Source organism: Eschscholzia californica, unplaced genomic scaffold (assembly GCF_041429995.1).
Source record: "Eschscholzia californica isolate CP2 unplaced genomic scaffold, dmEscCali1.0.p SCAF_2, whole genome shotgun sequence".
Classification (NCBI taxonomy): domain Eukaryota; kingdom Viridiplantae; phylum Streptophyta; class Magnoliopsida; order Ranunculales; family Papaveraceae; genus Eschscholzia; species Eschscholzia californica.
Genome location: NW_028238309.1, coordinates 61839103 through 61862786, shown reverse-complemented (window position 1 = coordinate 61862786; position 23684 = coordinate 61839103). Strand labels below are relative to the sequence as shown.

The window sequence follows — 23684 nt, the reverse complement described above, 5'->3', positions numbered from 1 at the left end:
ATAAGAAAAAATTTCTAGCTTAATTTATTTGGATTTTTACTAAATGCATTATATTTGGAAAAGAAATTTGCGCTTTAACGTTATCGGAGAAAGGCCCCCAGTATTTTCTTGCACCGGGTCCCCCGAATTCTCAGTCACGCCAGTGCTTCTAGGTAAATGTCAAGCGTGGGAATCACACATATGAATCATGACAAAGATTCCCTTCATCGACTGCCACCATCATCGTCTTCATCTTCTCCGACCTGCACAACCATCGCCACAATCTTAATCTTCACAAACTGCTTGAACTAATTTCTTTTATATTGAATCTTGTAATCTTCATCATCTACAAGTCCATCATTATTAGCATTACGCAATCAGTGATTTTGTAAAAAGAGGTATCAACAACTCAACTATCTTAAAATTGAGTCATCTCATTCAAAACACAGACCAAAGTATCAACAACTTATACATCCGAAAATGGACAGGGTCGGACGCACACAGAGATCTGTGGGGGGGGGGGGGGGGGGCACGTGCCTCCACAGGTCCGAGAGGTGAGACGAGATTATTGGATAGGCCTGCTTATGTTATATACATATAAAGTTCAAGGCGTGAGCACAAGTTAGTGTGTAGCCTGTTGGTGCCATGCTTGTTAATCCCCCTACTCTCAAATTATTTGCCTTTTTATTGTACTTTGGTTTTGCCCCTTAATTTATACTAACTCTCTTTTGGGCCCCAATCTTTCTTTTTGAGCTGCCTTTTTTTTCGTAGTTTCTAAGTTGACCCCACATTTTTTCTGACCTTGTGTTATTGTCTTCTACTATCTTTCTTTCACTAACTTCTTTAAGGAACATAAATGGTGTTGAGTTCTTTCAAGATAAACGAATTTCTTAATATTTTCGGTAGAGAATTAACATTTTTTTATATAATTCTAATGTGAATTTAAGACTAATTATTTATATGAGATTATTGTAAAAAAAAAGTCACAAGTTAACGATAATCAAATTTTTTGAGAGTGTCACCATAAGTCCATAAGATATAGTGGTCATTAATTTGACAGTGATACACGTAGTTTTATACGATTCATTTATAATACAATAACTAAATTGTTTTAGTGTGTATTACTCTCCCAATCCATCATTAGTTCCGATATTTGATTTTTCTTTTTTGGTATTTATTATGGAGTAGTTAAAAAGTGCCTCCGCAATGAAAATTTTCTGGTTCCGCCCCTGAAAATGGAGTCGCCTCTATTCAAAAACATGGACAGGGATGGGCCTGTCTTGAAATCATAGCGGTATGCGGCCATTACCACCACCACCATCATCGTCATCATCATCATCTTCTTAATCAACTCTCAAATTTGATTCTTCTATGAACTGACCTCTAACTCAATTAACTTTAATCAACCAAAGAAAGCATACAACTTTGATCACTAACTAAAATTCTTAAGGTTGATGATGGTTGTGATGGTGACTTGTGGAGATAAAGATTGTGCTGGTGGTTGTGTAGGGGTGGTGGGAGTCGACGAAAGAGAATGATTCTCTGTGGTTGTGTAGGGGTGGTGGGAGTCGATGAAAGAGAATGATTCTCTGTGGTTGACGAAGTTGATTAATATAATAAAGAAGAAGAAAGTACTGAGAAGGAATTTAAAATGCAAAATAAGGATATTTTGTCTTGGTTCACATGTATGATTCGCACAATAGAAATTAAACTATAAACTAACTTTTTCGTCCACGTGTGAGTATAAATCAAAAGTTTTAGAAAAAAAAAACATGATGTCGTCCTCATATAGATATAAGTGGGGGTCAATGTCAAAATCATACATAAAGACAGATTTAGTCCTCATTCACATGTGTGATTCGCATGGGGTGTAATCCTATATCCATATAAAAGTGGAGTTCAATGTAAAAATCTCCCAAAAGAGTTAGATTGAACTTAGAGGTCGTTTTTACTTTTTGCCTACTTAAATTGAAGACAAATAACCTTAAGAATCAAATAAATAAACAATGAACCTCACTTCTTTCTTTTTTTTGTCGAACTATGCACCTCACTTCTTACTAATAAAAAATTATTAAAAATAAAGTATTCAAAATAACGGTACGAATCAAATAGTTTTCAACAAAAAAAAGTGATACATATCAAAAGTATTCGACTACATAAAACAGTAACAAAAAAAAGATCAAAGTCAAATTTAGAGTTTAATCAAGGAAATAAAGTAGAGAAAGATAGAAGTATTTAATACAGGGCAAAAATGTAAAAATAAAACAGAGAAATAAGTTTGCATTTTGAGATACTGGCGGGATACCCCGGAACCATCTTTTGGTTCCACCCTACAGACACCCTTGTTTCGTTCTGGAACTTCGGGTGTCTGTTTAATCCATCTTACATGTTACAGGAAGGCAGGTACTAGTTACATCTTTCAATCTATCGGAAGAAATCTCAAGACCAACTTTCACGTAATCATCTTGAAGAGCTGCCACACGTCACAGAATAAAGGAAGATCCACAACACGAAGTTATTTTACGCAATTCCTCATTTCTGTATTTTGGTGTATTAATTTGTTTACTATTTATGTTTATCTTTTTAATTTGGATATTGTAATAGACTCGTAAGTAAATGTATTTGATTTCAACAAAAAAAAAAGTTTGCATTTTGAGAAAAGGTTTAGGGAGAGAAAGGGATTGATAGTGTAGAGAGAAAGAGAATATCTCATTTTGGCAAAAGAAGTCCTTATTGGCTTCCCGCAAAAGCTAAAAGCAGCTTTTTCCTCCAAAAGCTTATTTACATCTTTTTGAAAAGTTAAAAGTTGATTTTAAACTAAACCAAATGCAGCCTAAACCCTTTCCACATATGAAGTTGAATGAGTGAATGCAGCCTAAGCGAGAGACAGATTATCCTGATGGTCCGGTCCTAGTGGTGGTCCGAAAAGGCATCACGAGGACACCAAGGCAAAAGTGAGATGGTCAATGACTTTCTGTGTGATTCGTGCGATATTCAGCTTTGCGAAACTGGAGAATGGAGGGAGAATTTCAGAGAAATTTGTGAAAACACATTCGGCTAAGTTAGGGCAAAGTTGAACTTGTTGATCCCTAGCTCGATTTGAGTCTTCACATTCTGCGGTTTACTTATTAATCCAACAAAACCTTCACTAGATGCAGATAAGTAGATGTGACCTGTGGGCCAGAGTATAGCTGCCTCAAGAGGCAATAAAATAGACAAAGAGTAAAGAAAATAGATCCGAAACTCAAAATTTTAACTTAAAACAAACATCTGACATGGTTCATGAAGCATCAAACTAGGTAAACAATTGTCATAAAACTTAAAAACCTCTAACTTCTTAATAAACTAGACAAAAGACTATCAACTCATCATTTAGCTTATGAACTAACTAGAAAAACATAACACTTAGAACCCACAAGAAAGAGAAAAGAACGATTGAACACCTTTTTATCTTGCAAGTTTTTTCTTTCTCCACTCAGTTCGTCCTCGGTTTAATTCAAGTCCATCACTCGATAATCTCAAGAAATGCAAGAACTGAGAGCAGTCTTCTTGATGTTTCAACGTAGAGCCGTTTGTTTCTTGAAGCTTTTCTACTCCATCGAGTTCCGGGCTAGTAAGAGAATCCACCTTGCTATCATGCTGACATTCTCTTCGATAATCCAGTGTTATCTTTTGCAGTTCATGAGTATCAATAATTTCTTGAGGAACACTCTGCCAAAAAGATGAGATTGTGATAAGTTAAAGGATCTAATATAAGATACGACTGAGTATCTGGCTTCGTCAAAGTGTTTTAGGGGTCGTGATACTTCTAATATCCTGACTACCCTTATGTTAAGCAAGAACTCGGAATGGACTACGTGAACAGGAAGAGGAATTCAGCTAACCTCAAGCACCCAACCGATGTAGGTGACGTTGTTTACATGCTGGTTCATGTCCAGATCAGCTCGTCTAGGCTGCAGATGCCGATTCAAAGTTAGAGGAAGATATTCAACAGAAAAGTCAAACAAAATAAAAGTATGAGTTATGTGGTTTAATATTATTGAAACAAAACACAGATAACAAAAAGAAAAAATATTTACCACGAGCCCTAGCTTGGAATGGGCTGCAGGATCCTCGAGCTTAGGTATTTTCTTCAGGCTGCTGTTATTTTCCTCAGGAAATGCTAATCTGAAAAATGTACGTAAAAAGTTGTCTAGATGAGATGTTTCTTCTTCGAATGTACCAACTGAACATGGTTTGCTGCTCGGGGGAGGCAGAGTTAATTGATATCGTCATTCAGACATCCTTTTCAGTCGCTTAAAGGTGATGATATCAACGTCATCAAACAGAACTCTTTCATATTGTTTTTTAACATGTAGGATGTTATATGTAATGACCACATATGTGAACTTCGATTTCATATGAAACTTCCCTTGTTGAGCATAATGTGAATTAGCACATTTGGACTCGTCATTCGTCAATATATCTAGTGATCCAAATTTGATCCTTCTAAGTTGAAAAGAAAACATGACAGTTATTTACAAATGGGTAATGCATTCGGAAAATAGTTGATGCCCTTGACCGATTGTGGGTACGCACATGCTTAGTATGTAATTGTGATACTTAAATAAACTTCTCTCGAGATTCTAACCTTAGGTAACCAGTTTGATTCACGACAATTGTGGTCGGAACAAACACTTCAAAAATCTAAAATACAGATAATCTAGGATAAACTACTTCACGAATTAACTAAGAGATAAGAGAATATAAGTCGAGCTTCGCTCACATATCACCACATTAGGCAACTAAAAGTTCGTGAACGAGAAAGAAAAGAGAATTATCCATAGGCCATCATCAAAAGCTTCTTATCTAGGTAACAAAAAGTTTATGCATAAGAAAGAAAAAAAGAATAAAGCTTCTTACCTAGGTGACCTTGGACAGAAAATCAAATATTCATCTCGCACATCGTCATTGACTTTCTGGAGTCTCCTTGTGTCCTGGTTCATCATAACCCACTTACTGCGGCCAAAAAATACAGAGAACCAAGTTGAGAAGAATGTAACAATGCAATAAACATACTATATGATGGGTGCGACATAAGTTTGTGTTAAGACCAGAACACAAAAGAATCAACTGGTGAAGACCTTCGGTGATTTTTTCAGCAGTTAGGTTCCGGTAGAAGTTCGCTGTTCCGTGAAATTTTCCACATATTCATGGTCCAAGTTATGCTTTATCGGTCAGAGAAATATTAGGTGCATAGAAACGTATGAAGCTTTTACATGATGGCTGAATGACTCCCCTAGTGACTCCAAGGGATTGGACTCCCCTCAATCGCCCTCGGGCAATCGCAAAGCCTAAATACTCGAGATTTGCAGAAATTGGTCTTACAACTATTTCTAGCCATGTTTAAAATTAAAATATCACACCCTATTTTTCGCATACGAGTCGCCTAAATGAGTAAATGGTTCATGTGATATCACATAAGTCAACATCACAATAGCATAAATGTGAATATTTGTAGTAGTTCATTGGATAGATACCAAGCGAAGCCGAAGTGTAAAATTTTAGAACTATCCAATCAACAAAAATCCTATATCAATTTGGAGAAAAAAAATTAATATAGTTTTCATATACCAAAAATTATAGATAATTTTAAGTGTAAATTACTAGTTCTGTAAGAAACCTCATGGATCATGAACAAAATAGGCCTTTATTTTTCCATATTCATATTGTTTTGGGTGTGTTTTTTGTTGGTTAGGTTGCAGATACATAATTATGATCCTCTACTTGAAGAACAAAATGTGAATTTCGTTCACATCGTCTATAAGAACAAATCAATCATCTATCTAATATCTATGGATTGATCCAAATAGAAGAAAACTTATAGTGAAGGTTTTTAATAGAAAAAACCTGGTAGCTCTGCCAATAACAACACCAGTAGCGAAATCCTTCAGAATCCAATCGCGCCTAGTACCAATTCTTCCTTCACTTTGACACCATGTTTCCATCTCAACAACATCACCCCTACCCATACACATGATTATAAACAAATCTCTCAATACATAAACATAAAAAAAAATCAGCATTATATGATTAGAAACTAGGCAAAAATAGAACTCACCAAGCTGGATACTTGTAGATCTCAATGTGCATGCGAGAAGTCACCCAAATTAGATTCAATTTTCTCATGGTGGGTGTTGTAGCAAATCCATCAGTAGAAAACCCAACACTTTGTGCATGATTGCATGCAACTTCCTACATCAAATAGACACCCAAACCCCACATAATCAAAAATCAATAAACCTGATCAGAATCCTAACAAAAGAGCCAGATCTTTTGCTACATTTTACTCAGATTCTTGAATAATCAGAGCTAGGAAATATAATTGTTTTTTAGGAAATCAAACTATTCTCCAAGATGCATGAATCATACATACAGTTTGTTCAAAAATTGGAAGAAATTGAAGAAAGTAAGAACAACCCACAAATTATTTCATTGAGCTAATCAAAACCCAAGTTTTAGATTTCAAAATTTGATTAGAATTTAAGATACCCAGATTCAAATTTTAATCTTAATATAAGTTAGAAATCAAATAATTAAGTTACCTGCAAAAGATTAGCCATTGTTTCAACAGTAGCAGTCTTATTAATCCCAACCTCATAACATCTAACAATGAAATTCTCTTTGTAAGATAACCCATCTTCAGTTAGACTACCAAGACGAAGTCTGTCAGCCAAACTAATCGAACCATTACCATTACTCTTCAAAGTTCCTGAAGAACCCACTGACGGACCTTCCGAGAGGACTAGATCAGATGAAGCCCCTCTTGAAGAATAAGAAGAAGAAATCAGAGAGAGTCTTGGAGAAGTGAGAGGGATTCTAGATGAAGAGGAAGAAGGAGAGATGGGTAAGAATTTGTAATGAGGTAGGGTTTTTAGTAGATCCCCATTACATCCTCCTCCTACTTTCATCAACATCTTCTTTCTTCTTCTTCTCTGTTTTTTGATTTTTCTTGTTCTGTTCTTGAACCACAAAATTGAATCTCAGTCGCCTTAACTCTCTCTCTCTCTCTAGTTTTCTCTCTCTTCAATTGAAAGATTTATAGTATAAGATTGGATAGATCGATGGGACCGAGGCCAGGAAGAAAGCTAAAATGCCACTCGTTTAGGAGTCTCTGAGACTGACTGCCTGGTGTGTCATTCTTGTCTTTACCTCTGCAAACTTTATTTGTGTGTTTGCATATCTTTTTGGAAAATTTCATCAACACATGGTTTTTACTATGTCCACCCAAATCACAATTGAGTGATTGACTTGTTCATTAAATTGGGTTATTTGTCAAAATTGGGTTATTTGTCAAAAGACTTCTAGTTTATGACTAGCTTCTCGTGTAGCCCTCTAATTTATTGAAAATAATTAAGTGATACTCTTTTTGCCATTAAGTTGAGGAAAACAAAATGTGGTTTTTTCCTTTTTTTTAAGGGTCAATTCTATTTTGGTCCCTCATTTGTGAGTAACTGATCGTTTCAGCCTCATAAGTGTCGGACAATTCATTTTGATCCTGAAATCTATTTTTCGTTTTTTGCATTTTTTCAAAGATACCCTTGTGGTATTCTTGTAATTTTATTTTTTATTTAACTACTTCAACTCCTTTTTCTCTCCTCCACATCACACACTCACTTTACATCATCAAATACTCATTCCCTTCCATGTCACCTCTTCTTCTTCGACGACAAGAGGTTGTCGACCGACGACCTTCAAAAAAAAAAACTTGATTCTCTCTCTCTCTTTCCTTCCGGTGGAGGTTAGTTTCTCTCTCTCTCTATCTCTCTCTCTCTCCCTCTATTTTTCCTTCAGGTAAAGGCGAGGTTCTCCTTCGCATAAAGATACAAAGAAGGGAAGCATAGAAAAAAAAAGGAATAATGTTTTTGTAGGTCGTCGAATAAGGTTGTTAGATGACAACTCCCCTTGCGGCGACCGTGAAGAAGAAGAAAAAGAAGTGATGAAGGGTGAAAAGTGTTTGAAGATGTGGAGCGAAGGGATATATAAATATTTCCTAACCCATCATTTGATGTTTGAATGTTTCATGTACAATGTGGTGCAGGAGAAAAAAAAAAGGAGTTGTGGGACTACTACTTGAACTGGTCAGGTCCGAGATCTTTTAAGGGCATACTAATTAACTTATTAGAGAGGTCTCTGAGTGTCCTGGTGGGTCCAGGAAAAAGTAAGAGGACAAAAAAAAATAACTTATAAGTCTAACTTTGAGAAAAAACAACAAATAATCTCTTGGACTATTCTGTTCGAGAGATCTCGGAGCAAACCCAATCTAAAGCATATACAAAGTCACGGATTGTGTGGTCCGTGTCTAGCAAGAGAGTCTGGATTGTCTGGTCCGTGTGCTACCAAGAAAGTTCGAATATGTCCAGTCTGATGGTGGAGATTTTAGGGTTTAGGTTGCATTAAAAAAGTATACTCAACCCGCCTCCTGGGACTCCCACTTGAATCGCATGTAGTCACGTGGAGAGACTGGGAGTCCAAAGAGGCTCTACATGTCTGGGGCGGGTGTTTTAACCACGCCCATGGCTGTTTTATTTCTACTTTGGGTTTTTTAGGGCAAGACCCCCATTTATTTAGCTATATTAGGGGGACACCCCTAAAAACATTTTCGTTTAGGCGTTAACCCCCAAAGCTCATTTTTCGTTCAAATAGCCGTGAAGTAGTGGTCGTGCGAATCACATTCTCGGCTACTGACCAAAATACCCCCGTTTGATTTTTAGTGTATGGCCCCATTTATTTAGCTATATTAGGACTATACCCCCAACCAAAATACCACTTAGAGCTTCACACCCACCTATTTCTCAAGTATCTTCTTCCTCTCAACCATCAACTTCACAACCTGTAGTATCTTCTTCTTCTTTTGGAATAAGTGATGCTTTCAATATTAAAATTTTCACTATAAAATCCAGATTTTTCTTCAGTTTGTGGATCTGCTGAATCTAAGCAAATGGGTTCCGGTTTCAATCTGGAGTTCACCAATTTCTTGTTTTTGCTCTTCTTCATTGTCAACTTGGGTTCTGTTTTTTGCTCTGAATCTTGGTTAGTTGTTGAAGGACAATCTGAAAACCGATTTAACATGGATGAATTTCTTCCTCGGTTTCTTTTTCTTTGATTGCTTCTCCTTCTTCTTCAATTTCTTCTACTTCTATTCTAGATTTCAATTCTTCTCTAGCAAAATCTTCTAAGATTTCATCTTTTCTTCGAAACCCATGTTTCATCTTTTGAAACCAATTACACCATTTTTGGGTATAACTATTACTAGTTGTTCTTTCATTTTTTCTTGTTTAGTTTGGTGTTGGTGGATATTATAACTTGAACTTGACCCATACAAGTAATTTTTGGTTACAACTACCTCGAACTGGTAAAGACACGATCCACCCTATCATCGGAGTACAAGTGACACCTCCGCCAGAGTCACTCGCTGATTGGCTGTAGCTCGGGGAGAGTATGGCGCACTCTATAGTCGAACTCAGACTTATGAGACAGAGAACGTAACAAGGGTGAACCAACTGGAGTCACTCGTGGATTGGATCAAGCTTTGGCCTCTGGCTAGGGGTGAGCACGACCCAGTCTATGGGCGAACCTCGGAGTTAGTGGTTCGACATGTAACTAGCGTGATTCAACCGATCGTGAGATGGGAAGGTATTGGCTCGGGATAAACTATTCGAATGGACAAAGTATTTTGGTTGGGGGTGTAGTCCTAATATAGCTAAATAAATAGGGGTCATATACTAAAAATTAGAACGGGGGTATTTTGGTCAGTAGGCGAGCATGTGATTCGCACGACCACTACTTCACGACTATTTGAACGGAAAATGAGCTTTGGGGGTTAAATAAATAAGGGCCATTCTCTAAGAAACCCCTAAACGAAAATGTTTTTAGGGGTGTCTCCCTAATATAGCTAAATAAATAAGGGCCATTCTCTAAGAAACCCCTTCTACTTTTCAGTTTAAACTTTAAACACACAGTATTGAAGAGTAAGGGAAAAGGCGGGATATTGAAGATTAAGAGAAGAGAAAAATGGGAGATGAACTTGAAACCCTTACATCTTCTGAATCAATCGATCTCGAACCCTTTCGGAGGTTTAATTACTTACCTTCACAAACCCTCTCTCTCTCTCTCTCTGTATTTCTCTTGTGAAATTTGCTTATATTTATTGTTGTTTGCAGTCGAATTAGGGAGCTTTCCGATATTCAAAGAAGTTGCAGTGATTTTTCTGAGATTCCGTCTCTAGAAACAGAAAAATTACTTAAAGATTGCATCATCGATCTCGAAGTAAGTTCGCTTTTCAAATTTTCTTCTTGACTTCTCTTTTTATTCATCCGTATTGGTTTGAAATTCTCCATGAAAACTTGTTTCAGACTCGAATCAAACAAATCACTCCTGAGTTTTCGGATCTTAGCTCGTTAGGAGTTGAAGATTTGGGTAAGCATTTTATTTCTATTTCACTTGATATATCTTTCTCATTAGGAATTTTACCTAATTGTTTCACAAATGGGTTAAATTTAGATGCTTTCATAGAACAAGCTAAGAAGGAGCTGAAATTAGTTGAAGCGGAAAATTTGAAAATATCTGATGAAATTGATGTTCTTACAAGATCATATGTAGAAGGTTAGATTGTCATAAAACTGTTTATTATTAGGTATTTTCGTACCGATTATTTTTTTAAGCAGAACTTCTTTTCTTTTTATCGACAGGCTCTTCTGGGTTGGAAAGGGATCTTGAAGAGTTAAATTATTCGTTGAACTTTGTCGAATCACAGGTTAGTATTCCAATAGTTCTATGCACCTATTAGATCTAGTTAGGTAGCCTACATCACTTAAGCACAATGCTTAGACCCGTGTCCCGTGAAGCATCGTGTACTTGCTTTAATAACAGGTGCAGATTCCAGCTTTTCCATAGCCTTATGTCAAGGATGGGAGCTCTATTTATGGAATTCGTGCAAAAGATTGGTACTTGATATTTAAATGGTGCACTTGTGACGTCCATGTAAAGATTACGAATTTTCCGATAAAAAACCGAGACAGGATTCAGAAAGCAAAAACACTTCATGATCAACCTTATTGTACGATGTCAACAACCCTTGGTTGTAATGGTTACCAAGTTGGTTTCCACCTTCTAGGTCTCTTGTTCGAGACACAGATACTAATTACTTATCTAAAAAAAGAAATCCTTATTTTATGGTTTCAGCGTACGCCTTTATGAAGTTTGAAGATTAAGCTTTGTAAAGAGTTTACCATCAGATTTTGGGTCACAAATTGTACAAAGTTGAGGTGCATTTGGTTAAGTGGTTCCTGATAGGCTGAACTTGATTAAGAGAAAAACTGTAAGTTATTAAACAGAAGGATGCAATAGGCAGCATCCATCTCCAGGGGAATGAATCTTTTTCTTGGAAATTTTAATGGAATACAATTCATGAATTCCTTCTCACTTTATTTGCAGTATTTTCTCTATGTATAATTATGTCATGATGTTCTAGTCGAAAAATTGTTCTTTTCACCATAATCTGAAACGGGTTTATATTTCATCATAAATACACTTCTATCCTTGTAATTGATGCTTTGGACTTTTTTTAGGGTGTGGAGAAATTACGGATAGACTCACAGGTTGAGTGCTCTATACCCACAGAAAACCGAGCAAACATTGTGAATGAACATCGTGACTACATATTTGAGGTTATTTTCTGTCTTTATCTTTTGGATATATGACAATTTGTGCTCAGAATTTTCTTATTTGGACTCAACAATTGTGGCGCTGCAAAGTTGCAAAGCTTACAATTAGTTATTCACAGTGGTGTCATTAAGAGTTAAATTTATTTCAATTAGTTAAGTCTTCTAGTTATCATTGAATGCTTTCTCAGTTAATCTTTAACTTTCTGATTGGTGTTTTCTTTCACGGTGTGTTCTTTTGCTATATTATTATGTTAATTCTTTTCTAGAATGTCTCAATTAATTAATCTTTTTTGTTGGAGGTTTGATCTATTAACTATGATCTTGAAACACTGTTAGTCTATTATCGCTTCAGGCATGGGATCTTGATAATCAGATAGAGAAGACTAAAGTAACATTGACCGCTCTAAACGATCTTGATTTTCTTGTTAATAGGTAATTTTTCTTGTAATTCTCAAACGCCTTGAGTCATTTTCTTCCGGTTTCTCGATAAATTTACATTTTTCTCACCATGTAATAGGATTGAGGCTATTGGACAGATTGAGGACATGTTATCAGGTCTTAAAGTAATTGAATTTGAAGGAAATTGCATAAGGTTGTCATTGAAGACATTCATTCCAACACTTGATGGGTTGAATCGGCAGAAGGTGGAGTATTCTACAGAACCATTAGCTGTGGAACATGAGTTGTTAATAGAAATAACAGATGGGGTCCCGGAGTTAAAGAACGTGGAGGTGCATTGCTTTTAACTCATCAATCACCTGAGTTACCAACTTCCATTGTCATTTTTTGCTAGCAGCAGATGTTAGTCTGAACTTTAACGGCTTCGACTAAAATCCTGAGACCTGTTAGCGATTACAAGGCAAACAGTTCTCCTTAGGTCCGTTTGGCTAATAGAAGGGCCTGTTAAGTTAGGACAATTTCTGCGTTGCTTCTCTTTTTATAGCTGAAAATATGATTTGCTTATTTTGTTATACTTCTTGTATACATTAAGTACTCGCTCCTCGACCTTAGCGTAATTAATATCTTCTATCTGATGTTTACTCAATTTCCTTTCTCATTTCTAGATTTTCCCAAATGATATATTCATAAGCGAAGTAGTTGATGCTGCAAAGTCTATAAGGTTTGTCTCTTTCCTACTTAATCGACCCTAAGCTCAGTTTAGTGGTCATAATCTTTTAGCTATTAGAGCATGCTATGTAGTCGAAGGAGCCGCCAAAGCATGGCGGGGGCGCTCTAGGCGATATGCAACTTGATTATCTTTTGTTAAAATATGCGTAGGTAGATGTATTAGAGTAACTTATCATGAATATTAATGGAAAACATGAATATGCATAAGCATTTTGTGGTGGTGGTGAGGGAACTGGAAGAAAACGTGGGTACCTTTTCCATGATCAGAGGCGTGCCCTGGTGTGGGTGAGTTAGGGCGAGCAAGATTTTCACACTCTCGTGTCTGAAAAAACATAGCTGGTAATAACTAATAAGTGCGCGATCTATGAGTTCTTTTACTTGACTAGGTGACTTTGTTCACTAGGCTTTGGTGGCTTCTACTGGTCTGTAACCTATTCTTGTCCATCACTCCATCTACTCTAGACGAAAGCTACAAATAAAGAGGGCATGCCCGTATTAATAATTATTAATAATATCAATGTAATATTAGAGATTAGCAACCAAAGAATAATAGAGTTTCTAATTACTAAATGTAGTAGAGAAAATAGGAGTTACTATTAGTAGACAAGTACATGTGATCCTCCTTTTGTTGCAGGAAATCTTCAGTACTTGCGTCAACGTCTTCCCTGGAGTGGTTTGTCCGGAAAGTGCAAACTCGAATTGTTTTGTGCACTCTAAGGAGATTATTGGTGAAGGATGCAAGCAAATCAAGGTGAGGTTGTTATATAATGCATGCATCTGTCTGGATTATTTGGATTTTCTGTAGTCCTGTTATGAGTTTTGTACTAATGATGTTGAATGCATTATGTTCCCTGCAGACACTCATTTGAGTACTCAGACAAAGATGAGATGGTAATTGCTCATGTTGCCGGAGGAATTGATGCTTTCATAAAGATGTCGCAGAGTTGGCCAATAACAAATTGCCCGTTGAAGCTGATCTCCTTGAAGAGCTCTGATAATTCTTCAAATGGAATTTCATTAAGCTTTCTTTGCAAGGTCGAGGTGAGTTGTAATGGTAGCTACTTATTTTACAGAAGTTATTTGTATGGCTGCCCCGATTAGTAATCGTTGATTGGTTTTTTGTTCTTAATAAGAGAAGGTGATTGTTGATTGGTTATGACGAGGCAAAATCTACTCCTTAATTACAACTATATATCGCACATTCGCACTAGAATAAGACTTTATTGTTTCTTAGTCCTCGGAAAATAACACAAAAATGAAAGAAACGAGAAAAAATAGTGTTAGAACACCAGGATTTTCTTATCGTGTCCAACACGGCTAGGTCACTATGCATTATATTATTGCTGAAGAGATCTAAGAGTCTTTTAGAGCACAACACTTTTACATGTGCACAGAGATGCAGAAAATGATAATAAATGCATCTCAATGCCTTTTCTTCTACAAAATAGGTAGGAGGGTTTAGGGTTTTCTGTATCATCTCAAATTAGACTGAACAGTTCCTGTATACATATGCGTTGTCGGTTTTATACTTGTTATTTGTTAAGTGGTTAAACTATGTTGCCGATTTTTTATATTAGGAACTGGCGAACTCCTTGGATGTACAAAAAAGGCAAAACCTTTCAATCTTTTCGGATGCCATTGAGGAAATACTAGTTCAACAAATGCGTTCAGAGCTCCAACCTATCTAACAGACCTAGGTGGTGACTAGTTTACTTCTCTTCTGATGTTAGCAATCTAATGATTGGAAATGTTTTACGTAATTTTGTCGAAACGGCTGAATGTGGTGATATTATGTTGCAGGGATACACAATGAGGATTGCATGCAAATTGAATATTATGTAAGTTTACATTCCAGTTACTTCCTTGATAAAAACCTAGAAAATCAAGCTCATACACTGGCATGCTGTTTTATCTAGGGTAATACCCTTCACTAGTCAGTACTTTATTTCACTTCTATACTGAGTAAACATGAGAACTAGTTATTGTACCTGTTCTCTTTAGTTCTGGTGTTCATGTTCGCAAGTTGTTATATCACAAGTTATGATAAGGGATAGTTCTTTTTTCAGAAAGATAATATAGTATCTGTGTCTCGACCTTGAGAGTAGACGGTGGAAACCAACTTAGTAACTGCTCCAACCAAGTGGGTCGGCCCCCTTGATCTACTTATCAGTACAAATACAAAAACTACTCTAACCAAGTATTCTTGGCGGGATAAAGGATAGTTTGAAACCAAAATGACCAAAGTAACTTTTATGTTGCAATTATTTAACATTTGACTATTGCAGAATCTTACTCTTACAAGATTAAGTATATCCGTGGTAAATGTTGTTTGTAATAATTTGATTTACCAAAACAATTTATTCTGAGTAAGGATGATTGAGTAAGGATGATCTGACAAATGTTATGGAGCAACATAATTTGAAAATTGTGGAAAAGTAATTGACGAGAGTTCATTCCAATTTGGCTCCTCTTTTATTACCAACTAAAAAATTTGGCTTACATGTGAGTTATTGAGTGAATTAAAAATTTAACATTTGTGTCCTCATTCATCTTTTTAACCTCAGAAAACCTTAATCTATAAATAATTTCCTGCCCAATAAAAATCTTGAAGTTCAAGCATCTTTTTCGAGTAAGATGGCGACAAGGGTTCAAGATCTTTTTTTACTTTACCAACATTTATTGAAAATTTTAAAATTAATAAATCATAAAGAATGCAAATGAAAATTGAAATTACGGATTGAACGAAAATTAAAAAGTTAGAAAAGAAACTATTAATTTAACTTACAAATTAGGTAGAAAAATTAATGAAATGCTAAATCTAACTACAGTTGAGGGGGTACAGCTAAATTCCCTTTATTTTTTTCTCAAAAAAGCAGTGTTTATTTTTCTTTTTTTCCCCATTTACAGTTTCCTTCAACACCTCAAATGTTTTTTCGCTGATAAGTTTCTAAATTGTATTTATCCATCTTTATCTTTTGTATCTTCGGATCTCATTGTGTCTTTATATGGAAGAGTGAAGTAAATGGAAGTATCAATTACTTCTTTATTATATTCGCATTTCAAATGAAATTTCATGATTTCTCGTGGAGAATGTAATGTACATTTGTACATCAAATTAGTGTGAACATTTTGAACATTTTATTAATGTACCTGCATGAAAAAGAAATACTATTAAATGTTTAATTAGTATGAACTTTCTCATTCTCCCAATATGACTGGGGGCATCTAACTCTACTAGTTTATCCTATAAAACAAACTCTTTTTTACCTGAACACAATTGTTTCGTATAAAATTAAATGACAAGGTAAACTCTTGAATTTTTATACAATATCGTCTTTTTTGAATTCGAAATAATTTTATGCAGTTAAATATAGAACACACATCCTGAGTGAGGTGGAGGAGAGAAAAATGGATGAGGGGCATAAATGATGCTTTTGAAAAAAACAAAGGGAATTAGGCCCTCAAAATGGACATTTATGAAGGCTAATGGGTTACAAATTGAGAACAAAAATGATAATAATTCAAAATAAAACTACATGCTAAGCTGTTGTTAAAACTTGGCCCTATTTTGTACACACATTAAACATCTTCAAACTTTAGATAAGATATAAATTCTGGTTTTGTATATTTACTCACTTTAACAGAATATGCCATATCAAATTTAACATGAATGTTGCAACTCTTTTGATTTATGAATACTTTTTTAAAAAGATAACAATACAACGACAAAGAGCTAGTTGACCTATAGAAAGAGATTAAGGAGCCCGTGATAAGTTATCTAACCTCGTCGTAGCTGAATCAACCACCTAGAAGAGCAGGATTTTGTTATCGTGTCCAACACAGCTAGGTCACTATGCATTATATTATCGCCGACGAGTTTTATGGGATTTCCAGAGCACAACACCTTCACATGTGCACAGAGATGCACAAACTGATGATAAATGCATCTCAATATCTTTTCTTCTTCTACAAAAATAGATAGGATGGTTTACCGTTTTCTTATCATCTGGTATTATACAATTTATACTGAACAGTCCCCGTCAATATATCCATTGTCGTTTTTTGACTTGTTCAAGTTGTTAAAAAATCGCTGATTTTTTATATAGGAATTGGCGAATTCATTTGATGTACAAAAATGGCAAAACCTTTCAATCTTTTCCGATGCCATTGAGGAAATACTAGTTCAACAAATGTTCAGAGGTTCGACCTTCCTTACCAGACATGAGCAGTGATTAGTTTTCTTCTCTTATGCTGTTAGCTTTCTAATTGTTCGATATTTTTTACATAATTTAGTCTAAACGGCCGAATGTGGTTATATTATGTTGCAAGGACACACGATGAGGATTGCATGCTTCCTGTTACTGCCTTGATAAAAATCTAGAAAATCAAGCTCAGGCACAGGCATGATTTCTATCTAGGGTGATATCCTTAACTGTCTTGTACTCTGTTTTAACTGTGTTATTTCGCTTTTCTACCGATTAAACATGAGAACTAGTTATTGTACCTGTTTTCTATAGTCCCGGCGTTCATGTTCACAAGTTGTTATAGCACAATGTCTGCTCTGTATTCACCATCTACCATCCAATATTTACAACACATAGGAAAAATCTCCGTCTACTATGGTTTAATGATTTTGACTTGCATCGAGATATGATAAGAGATATTTTTCTTTCTAGAGAGGTAATGTAGTATTTGTCTCGAACCCGATGCATAGTGAGTGGAAACTAAGTTTGTAACCACTCCAACCAAAGATTGTCAACTTTAGCTGAATCCTACACTAATACGAGGTCAAGTAAATCAGTGTTAAATGTTCTTCGGATTTGTCAAAATTACCAAAACAAATTATTTTGGGGAGAGCCAACAACTTTTGGTTGGAGTGGTAAGAGATTGAGTCTTCTACGACAGAGGTCAAGGATTCGAGGCACGTTGATCATTCAAAAAAAAAATTATTTTGAGAAAAGAAATGCATGACTATTAGTGAATATTATATTTTTTTTGGACTTCTTTAATAAAACAACTTAATAATTATTATTATTTCTAAGAGCACATGACATTTGTTTTTGACCAATTTCATATAATTTGTTTGTTACTTTTGTTAGAAGAGACCATTCAGGATTAAGAAAATAGATTAAAAGCAAGAAACTAGTCTCCACAACCTTTTCACAATCTTCTAAATTGGTTCATTTTCATTTCCTATAAACAAATTATCCTATCTAATGAACTTTCTCTTGATTTTATAATTAAGAGAAATATAAATTAGAAGTATTGAATTTTCTCCTAGTTATATAATCGAGAGAAATACACATTGGAAGTGTTTAATGTGGGTGTCTATTTTCTTTTGCTTCCTACTTATACCACAACATATTGGTAACTTGCTTACATCTTCATCTTATATCTAATTATCCTTGGACTAATGGACCAACTTGTATGACATACATATACTATGTTAATTTAGTTTTTATTAGTGTTTACAGTTTCCTTCAACATCTCAACAAGTGTTTTCTCATTGTTTCTAAGTTGTATTTATGTTTTTTTTTTCTAATTTTTTTCCTATCTTTCGATCTCATCTAGTGTCTTTATATATAACATCTGAAAGAACAAAAGAAAATGAAATTATTATGCCATTATCATCATTATGTCAAATGAAAATTATGGGTTCTTATGGGGAATGCATTCTACATTAAATTACTGTGAACATTTTATTAATCTACATACATGAACACGAAATAATACTAAATGTTTAATTAGCGTGAACAATCTCATCCTCCCCAACCATCCTTGAGGCACGTCTTAATAGGACGAGCTATAGATTCAGTTCGGATGAGGGCATCTAAGAGCATCTCCAATGCAAAAACTCAATCTTTGAAATTCAGAGTGTCACGTTGGATTTTTAAAGTTTTTTGTTTAAAAATCTTCTCCAATGCAAAACTCAACTAAAATCTTAAAAGTGACGTGTCGAGAGTGGAATAGAGATATCTCAAGAGGACACTACGTTTCTGGAGTGTCCTCTTGAGATATCTCTAAGTGCCAACTCACCATTTATTTATATATTAAATAAAAAAAATTTAAACCTAAATAAAACAATAACTAACCGAGATTCACTGCATCCCTATCAACACTAGGTTTTTTCTCTCGGTAGTTTCTTTCTTTACATGTTGGTAATTTCTATTTCTCCATGGCTGGTTTTTATCTCTCCATCCTCTCCATCCAGTCCCCCAAAATCTAATAATCCTAATGAATTGTAGGACTGCAGATGAACTAAAAACAAAATTAAAATTAGGTATCATTGAATTAACAAACGCAGAGATTTAAAATGATTCATCATTGAATTGTAAATAAAATCACAAGCAAAATTTTGGAAAAAGCCAGCTGCTACAAGTTTCTAAACGAATTTAATTGAACCTTTTATACAGTCCCCCTCCAAAATTGTGGAGCATAATGAAACTTCCCTCGAATTGATTTGGCGTGGAATATATTAATTTGAAATTATTGAGATTTTTACATTTTTTAAATGAAAAAAAAGTAATGCCACGTAAGTATTTTTTGAGTTTTAGAGGGTTGCATTGGAGACGTCTTTCAAAAAGGAGATCTCAATCTTGCCAAATAAAAAAGAGAAAGATTAGAGATTGACTTTTGAAACTCAACATGTAAGACTTTTAGAGTTTCTTTAGAGTTTTGCATTGGAGATGCTCTAATTCTAATTGTTTATACTAAAACAATTTTTTTTCACATAACCACAATTGTTTCGTACATAATTAAACGGCAAGGGAAACCCTGAACTTTTGTAAACACCCACGTTTTGTGGATCTGAGTTTGTTTGTTTTATGCAGATAAGTACGTATCATACACCCAAATGAGAGGGTGATGTGGAGGAAAAAAAATGGTTGAGGTAGATAAATAAATAAAAAAATCAAAATTACAACAAGGCCAGCGCTTTGGGGAAAGCAAAATAGTTTCCGGAGTGTGAAGACTTGGTAAAAAATTGGTCAATTTTGTTTGACAATTTTATTTAGAGGGAAAGCAAAATAGCTTCTCAGCTCCCTCTCTCTCCACCTCACCTCTCTTTCTCCACCTCATCTTCTCTCTCCCCACCACTCTCCCTCTTTCCCTCCTCTCTCTCTCTACAATTTTTTTTGGCGATCGGTAAAGGGAGCTGGGAATTGTTGTTGGGGAGCTATTATAGTTGGGGAACTATAGAGATTAGTAAGGGGAGATAAGACTTTTGGATTATTATGTTAAAGACCTTCTATGTTAAAGACTTTAATCATAATTTGAAGGACTCAAGTAGTCAAATATCTCATAAATAACAAAAAAAAACTTTCTTCTTCTTTCACTCTTCTCTCTTCTGAAGTCGACTCTCCTATCTCCCCTCCGACAATCTCTTTTCTTCATCAACTACAAATCTCTGGCATTTTCTTACAAAGTATTTTGCCTAATGAAGAAGACATCAACCAAAGTCTTGTGACTTCTTCTTTCCCCCTTCTAATTTCTAGGGTTTTATTGAGTTTTATATCTATGGTTTTAGTGAGTTTTTTTAACTACTACAAATCACACCCACCATTAATGGAGAACTTTCCATGATTTCATCCATTTCCAAAAAACACTATGAAGGTGAAGATGTGTATGGAGATGAGTCTTCTGGATGGATAGCATTATAAAATTTTATTCCAAATTCTTCAATCTCATCCATTTTCCTGCAAATCTTTTCTACTTCAAGAAAATAGAGAAGACAAATTGGATAGTATTGAGTAGGCATTTTAGTGAGTTTTATATCTAAGGTTTTGATGGGAATTTTATTACAAATTGAATAGCATTGGGAATTTCTTGAATCTATACTGAAGGCTTGAAAACTATATCCAGAGTTTTGATGACAATTTTATTACCAACATTGTGCTGAAAGAGGAAATCAAGTCTCAAACAAAGAAGATGCTAGCGATTCAAGCGATGGAACGATTCAAGCGATGAGGATGAAGATTATGAGTAAAATTGACAATAGTTTGGTGAATCTTTTTGTGAAGAGAATTGATATGTTATATCTCTAATGTAATCACACTATTCACCAAATTTCAGAAATGGGAAGAAACTTGGCAGGGGGAGTACACTTGGGAGTATCCCTAGGGAGTCCCTAATTCATTTTCCTTACTAGTGTGCCTAGTTTTTTCATTTTTTAAAGTTCTATTACGATGACAAAAACATAGTGCTTGCAACTTTACTAATGTGCCTCGTTTTTCCCCTTTGTTTGCCTAATTTTCCTCGATTTGAGGGAAATTTGTTTAGGGTTAGGCCATTGGTCCAAAAAGGGGGCCAAAATGAAAATCCCACCCAAAGTTGTCTAAAAATGAAAGGGAGGTCCAATGTGTCAGTTTGGGGGGTCAAAATTACGTAAAGGGCCCTTAGAAAATAAAGTATTTACCGTTCATGCCATCGAAAATTACAAAATTGCGATCGAAAATTCTCGGGAAACGATTTTTTTTCTGAAAAATAATCTGACAACCCGTCCATCAGAATCTGTACTGTTCAAAAAATTACGGAACAACCACCGAAAAATTCCCGGGAAACAAATTTTTTTGCGGGAAATTATTTTATTTACTGGAAATTTTTTTCTGTACTAGACATTTTTGTTTGGCGGGAATTTGAAATTTCGTTTAAAAATTTCAAAACTTCGAAAAAAAAATTTTGTTACCGGGAAATTATTTTATTTACTGGAAATTTTTTTCTGTACTAGCCACTTTTGCTGGGCGGGAATTTAAAATTTTCAAAAAAATTTGAAAATTTGCCCAGGAATTTGAAATTTCGTTTGAAAATTTCGAAAAAAAGATTTCGTTTGAAAATTTCAAAAAAAATTTGAAAATTGGAATTTTTTGTGTACGGGAAATTATTTTATTTACCGGGAAGAGATGGTTTGCTGGGCGGGAATTTGAAATTTCGTTTCAAAATTTCAAATTTTCAAAAAATTTTGAAACTTTGAATTTTTCGTGTACTGGTAAATTATTTTATTTTACCAGACATTTTTTTTTCCAGGAAAACGTCAGCATGTCCCGTCCAAGAGCAAGAGGGGAATAAAAAAAAAACTGACATTTGGACCTGCAACTAATTTTTGGGCAAGAGTGGATTTTTTTTGGGTTTACCCCCCAGATTTTGGACTGTTGACTCAAAAATCCATTTGTTTAAGAGAATAACATATATATGTGGTTCCCTAGAGTAAACTTACTGTTTTCACATTTTTTTCGTCTAATTTCCCTCGGCTGGGGGGAAATTTGTTGAAGAAAAAAAATCATGTATATGCAGTTCCCTAGGGAAAACTTACTGTTTTCGTGTTTGTTCACCATATTTCCCTCCACTGGGGGGAAATTGTTTAACGAAAATTTCCAACACATCAATATAGATAATTTGAATTAGAGCAAAAATTAATATAAAACTCTATTATAACTCATATCATATCTAATTTTCAAGGCCATGACATTTATAAAATGAAACATTATCGTTTTAGACTTGAAATCTTAAATCATGAACAAAAAACAATCTTCAAAAAAATTACAATTAAAATTTTTAAATTTAGAAATTCTGTAATCGTTTTCTAATCCCTCTGTATTTCAATATTTAACTTAAAATTCAAAAAAATAGTTCCTAATACTAAATTGGTATGGGGAACTGTAGTACAAAAAATTAATTTAGTACTACAGCTCCCCAACAACAATTCCTAGCTCCCCTTACCAATTGCCTTTTTTTTCCTTCTCTCTCTCTAGAATTGTTCTAGAGAGAGAGAGAGCTTGAAGGTCCCGAACAGGAAGCCTCACAAATCTAAACTCACAAATGGGTACTTGGAAGCCTTATCATTCCAAACAGCTAACAATCCAAGTCCCCCAAAGAAACTCAACCCTCCACAAAGCCAAGCCAATGCTTCATACTACACAAAACACAAATACTTATAGATCTTCAATACCAGTCAATCATTCTAATTTGAAAAAGAAACGAAATCAAAATCAAAACCCTAATTTTACATATGGTTTGGGGAAAAATCTTACCTTTCCAACAGTTTCAGCAATACGATCTATACAAGGTTCAGGAAGTGAAGTTCCATTATCCCAAACAAGCTCATCATTAACAGGAAGCTGAAAAAAAAAAAGGAAAAGATAGTAAGGGTTTGTTGGAGATTTTTTAGGGTTAAGAAATGAATTAAGATTCTTACTGGTTTGTCAGGGACGATGTGTTTGCCGACAGGCATGCCCATACCGGCAAGGAGACGAAGAGAAGAAGCGATGGATCTGCCAATTACGCCATTGCCGCCCATTATTTGAGACGCTACGTTGCTCAATTTTCCTGCCATTTTCGATCTCTCTCTCTCTCTCAAGCTCTGGTATTCTTTTTCTTGTAAAATCATTAAAAAAAATTTTAGAGAAGAGAGAGAGGTGAGGTGGTGAGAGAGAGGTGAGGTGGAGAGAGAGTGAGGTGAGGTGGAGTGTTTTTTTTTATTTTCCCTTAAAATTTATTTCCCCGGAAATTTTGTAAAATTTTACATATTCCCTTTAAAATTTTACAATACCAGAATGACACATTTGAAAGAAGCACAAAAAAATTAAGAGGGGTTGGGCAAAAGGCCCAAAATCAGCCCAACAATATGTATCAGGCCCACTGCAGATAAAGAATGAGGGGCAGGTCCAAAAAAGTCAGGCTAGGGGTGGTCAGGCTAGGGGTGGAATTTCCGAAACACCCTTCTTCTTTTTGAAATTTACGAAACGACCATCGAAAAATTCCCGGGAAACTCGAAAATTTCTGACAAGTAATCTGACACGCCTCCCATCAGACTGTGTACCTTCCATAAATTCACAAAATTGCCATCGAAAAATTCCCGGGAAATTCGAATTTTTTTGG

At 35.1% G+C, this 23684-nt stretch overlaps 3 protein-coding genes across 11 annotated transcripts; 1 reads left to right on the top strand and 2 right to left on the bottom strand.

Moving 5' to 3' along the window:
• Window positions 1-3213: 3213 nt before the first annotated feature.
• On the bottom strand, window positions 3214-7227 carry LOC147559980 (oleoyl-acyl carrier protein thioesterase, chloroplastic-like). Its single transcript, XM_086661966.1, has 7 exons — window positions 6564-7227; window positions 6080-6213; window positions 5869-5982; window positions 4882-4977; window positions 4059-4146; window positions 3864-3932; window positions 3214-3690 (listed from the first exon to the last, which is right to left on the bottom strand). The coding sequence occupies exons 1-7, from the start codon at window positions 6933-6935 to the stop codon at window positions 3427-3429; spliced, it is 1137 nt and encodes a 378-aa protein (XP_086518092.1). The 5' UTR covers window positions 6936-7227; the 3' UTR covers window positions 3214-3426.
• Window positions 7228-8412: 1185 nt separating this feature from the next.
• On the top strand, window positions 8413-18082 carry LOC147559979 (reverse transcriptase-like protein). 9 transcript variants are annotated; one of them, XR_015234712.1, is made up of 15 exons: window positions 8413-8558; window positions 9961-10094; window positions 10182-10287; window positions 10374-10437; window positions 10522-10623; window positions 10710-10774; window positions 11589-11687; window positions 12037-12116; window positions 12202-12328; window positions 12749-12804; window positions 13447-13563; window positions 13670-13853; window positions 14390-14509; window positions 14613-14802; window positions 15011-15099. XR_015234712.1 is itself a non-coding variant. In XM_086661961.1 (15 exons), the coding sequence occupies exons 2-13, from the start codon at window positions 10033-10035 to the stop codon at window positions 14498-14500; spliced, it is 1260 nt and encodes a 419-aa protein (XP_086518087.1). In that variant the 5' UTR covers window positions 8425-8558; window positions 9961-10032; the 3' UTR covers window positions 14501-14509; window positions 14613-14650; window positions 16919-18082. The 9 variants fall into 9 exon arrangements, 6 of the variants coding, with proteins under 6 accessions (XP_086518087.1, XP_086518086.1, XP_086518085.1 ...); XR_015234711.1 differs by having other exon boundaries at window positions 8425-8558; window positions 12202-12415; XM_086661961.1 differs by lacking the exon at window positions 15011-15099 and adding an exon at window positions 16919-18082 and having other exon boundaries at window positions 8425-8558; window positions 12202-12415; window positions 14613-14650.
• A 4500-nt stretch (window positions 18083-22582) lies between these two features.
• Window positions 22583-23186, bottom strand: LOC147559978 (NADH dehydrogenase [ubiquinone] 1 beta subcomplex subunit 8, mitochondrial-like). Its single transcript, XM_086657945.1, has 3 exons — window positions 23002-23186; window positions 22838-22924; window positions 22583-22719 (listed from the first exon to the last, which is right to left on the bottom strand). The coding sequence occupies exons 1-3, from the start codon at window positions 23137-23139 to the stop codon at window positions 22606-22608; spliced, it is 339 nt and encodes a 112-aa protein (XP_086514071.1). The 5' UTR covers window positions 23140-23186; the 3' UTR covers window positions 22583-22605.
• Window positions 23187-23684: the final 498 nt, after the last annotated feature.

Bases quoted from the DNA above. Each gene is read 5' to 3' on its own strand.
- LOC147559980 (XM_086661966.1), bottom strand. From the start codon at position 6,935: ATGTTGATGAAAGTAGGAGGAGGATGTAATGGGGATCTACTAAAAACC. The intron at 6,214-6,563 runs GTAACTTAATTA...TATTTGATGTAG, and splicing joins CAATGGCTAATCTTTTGCAG to GAAGTTGCATGCAATCATGC. The intron at 4,147-4,881 runs GTAAGAAGCTTT...TACATTTTTCAG, and splicing joins TTCTGTCCAAGGTCACCTAG to ATTAGCATTTCCTGAGGAAA.
- LOC147559979 (XM_086661961.1), top strand. From the start codon at position 10,033: ATGGGAGATGAACTTGAAACCCTTACATCTTCTGAATCAATCGATCTC. The intron at 12,805-13,446 runs GTTTGTCTCTTT...CTTTTGTTGCAG, and splicing joins GATGCTGCAAAGTCTATAAG to GAAATCTTCAGTACTTGCGT. The intron at 13,854-14,389 runs GTGAGTTGTAAT...TTTTTATATTAG, and splicing joins GCTTTCTTTGCAAGGTCGAG to GAACTGGCGAACTCCTTGGA.
- LOC147559978 (XM_086657945.1), bottom strand. From the start codon at position 23,139: ATGGCAGGAAAATTGAGCAACGTAGCGTCTCAAATAATGGGCGGCAAT. The intron at 22,925-23,001 runs GTAAGAATCTTA...TTTTTTTTTCAG, and splicing joins ACATCGTCCCTGACAAACCA to CTTCCTGTTAATGATGAGCT. The intron at 22,720-22,837 runs GTAAGATTTTTC...TGTTTTGTGTAG, and splicing joins TTGCTGAAACTGTTGGAAAG to TATGAAGCATTGGCTTGGCT.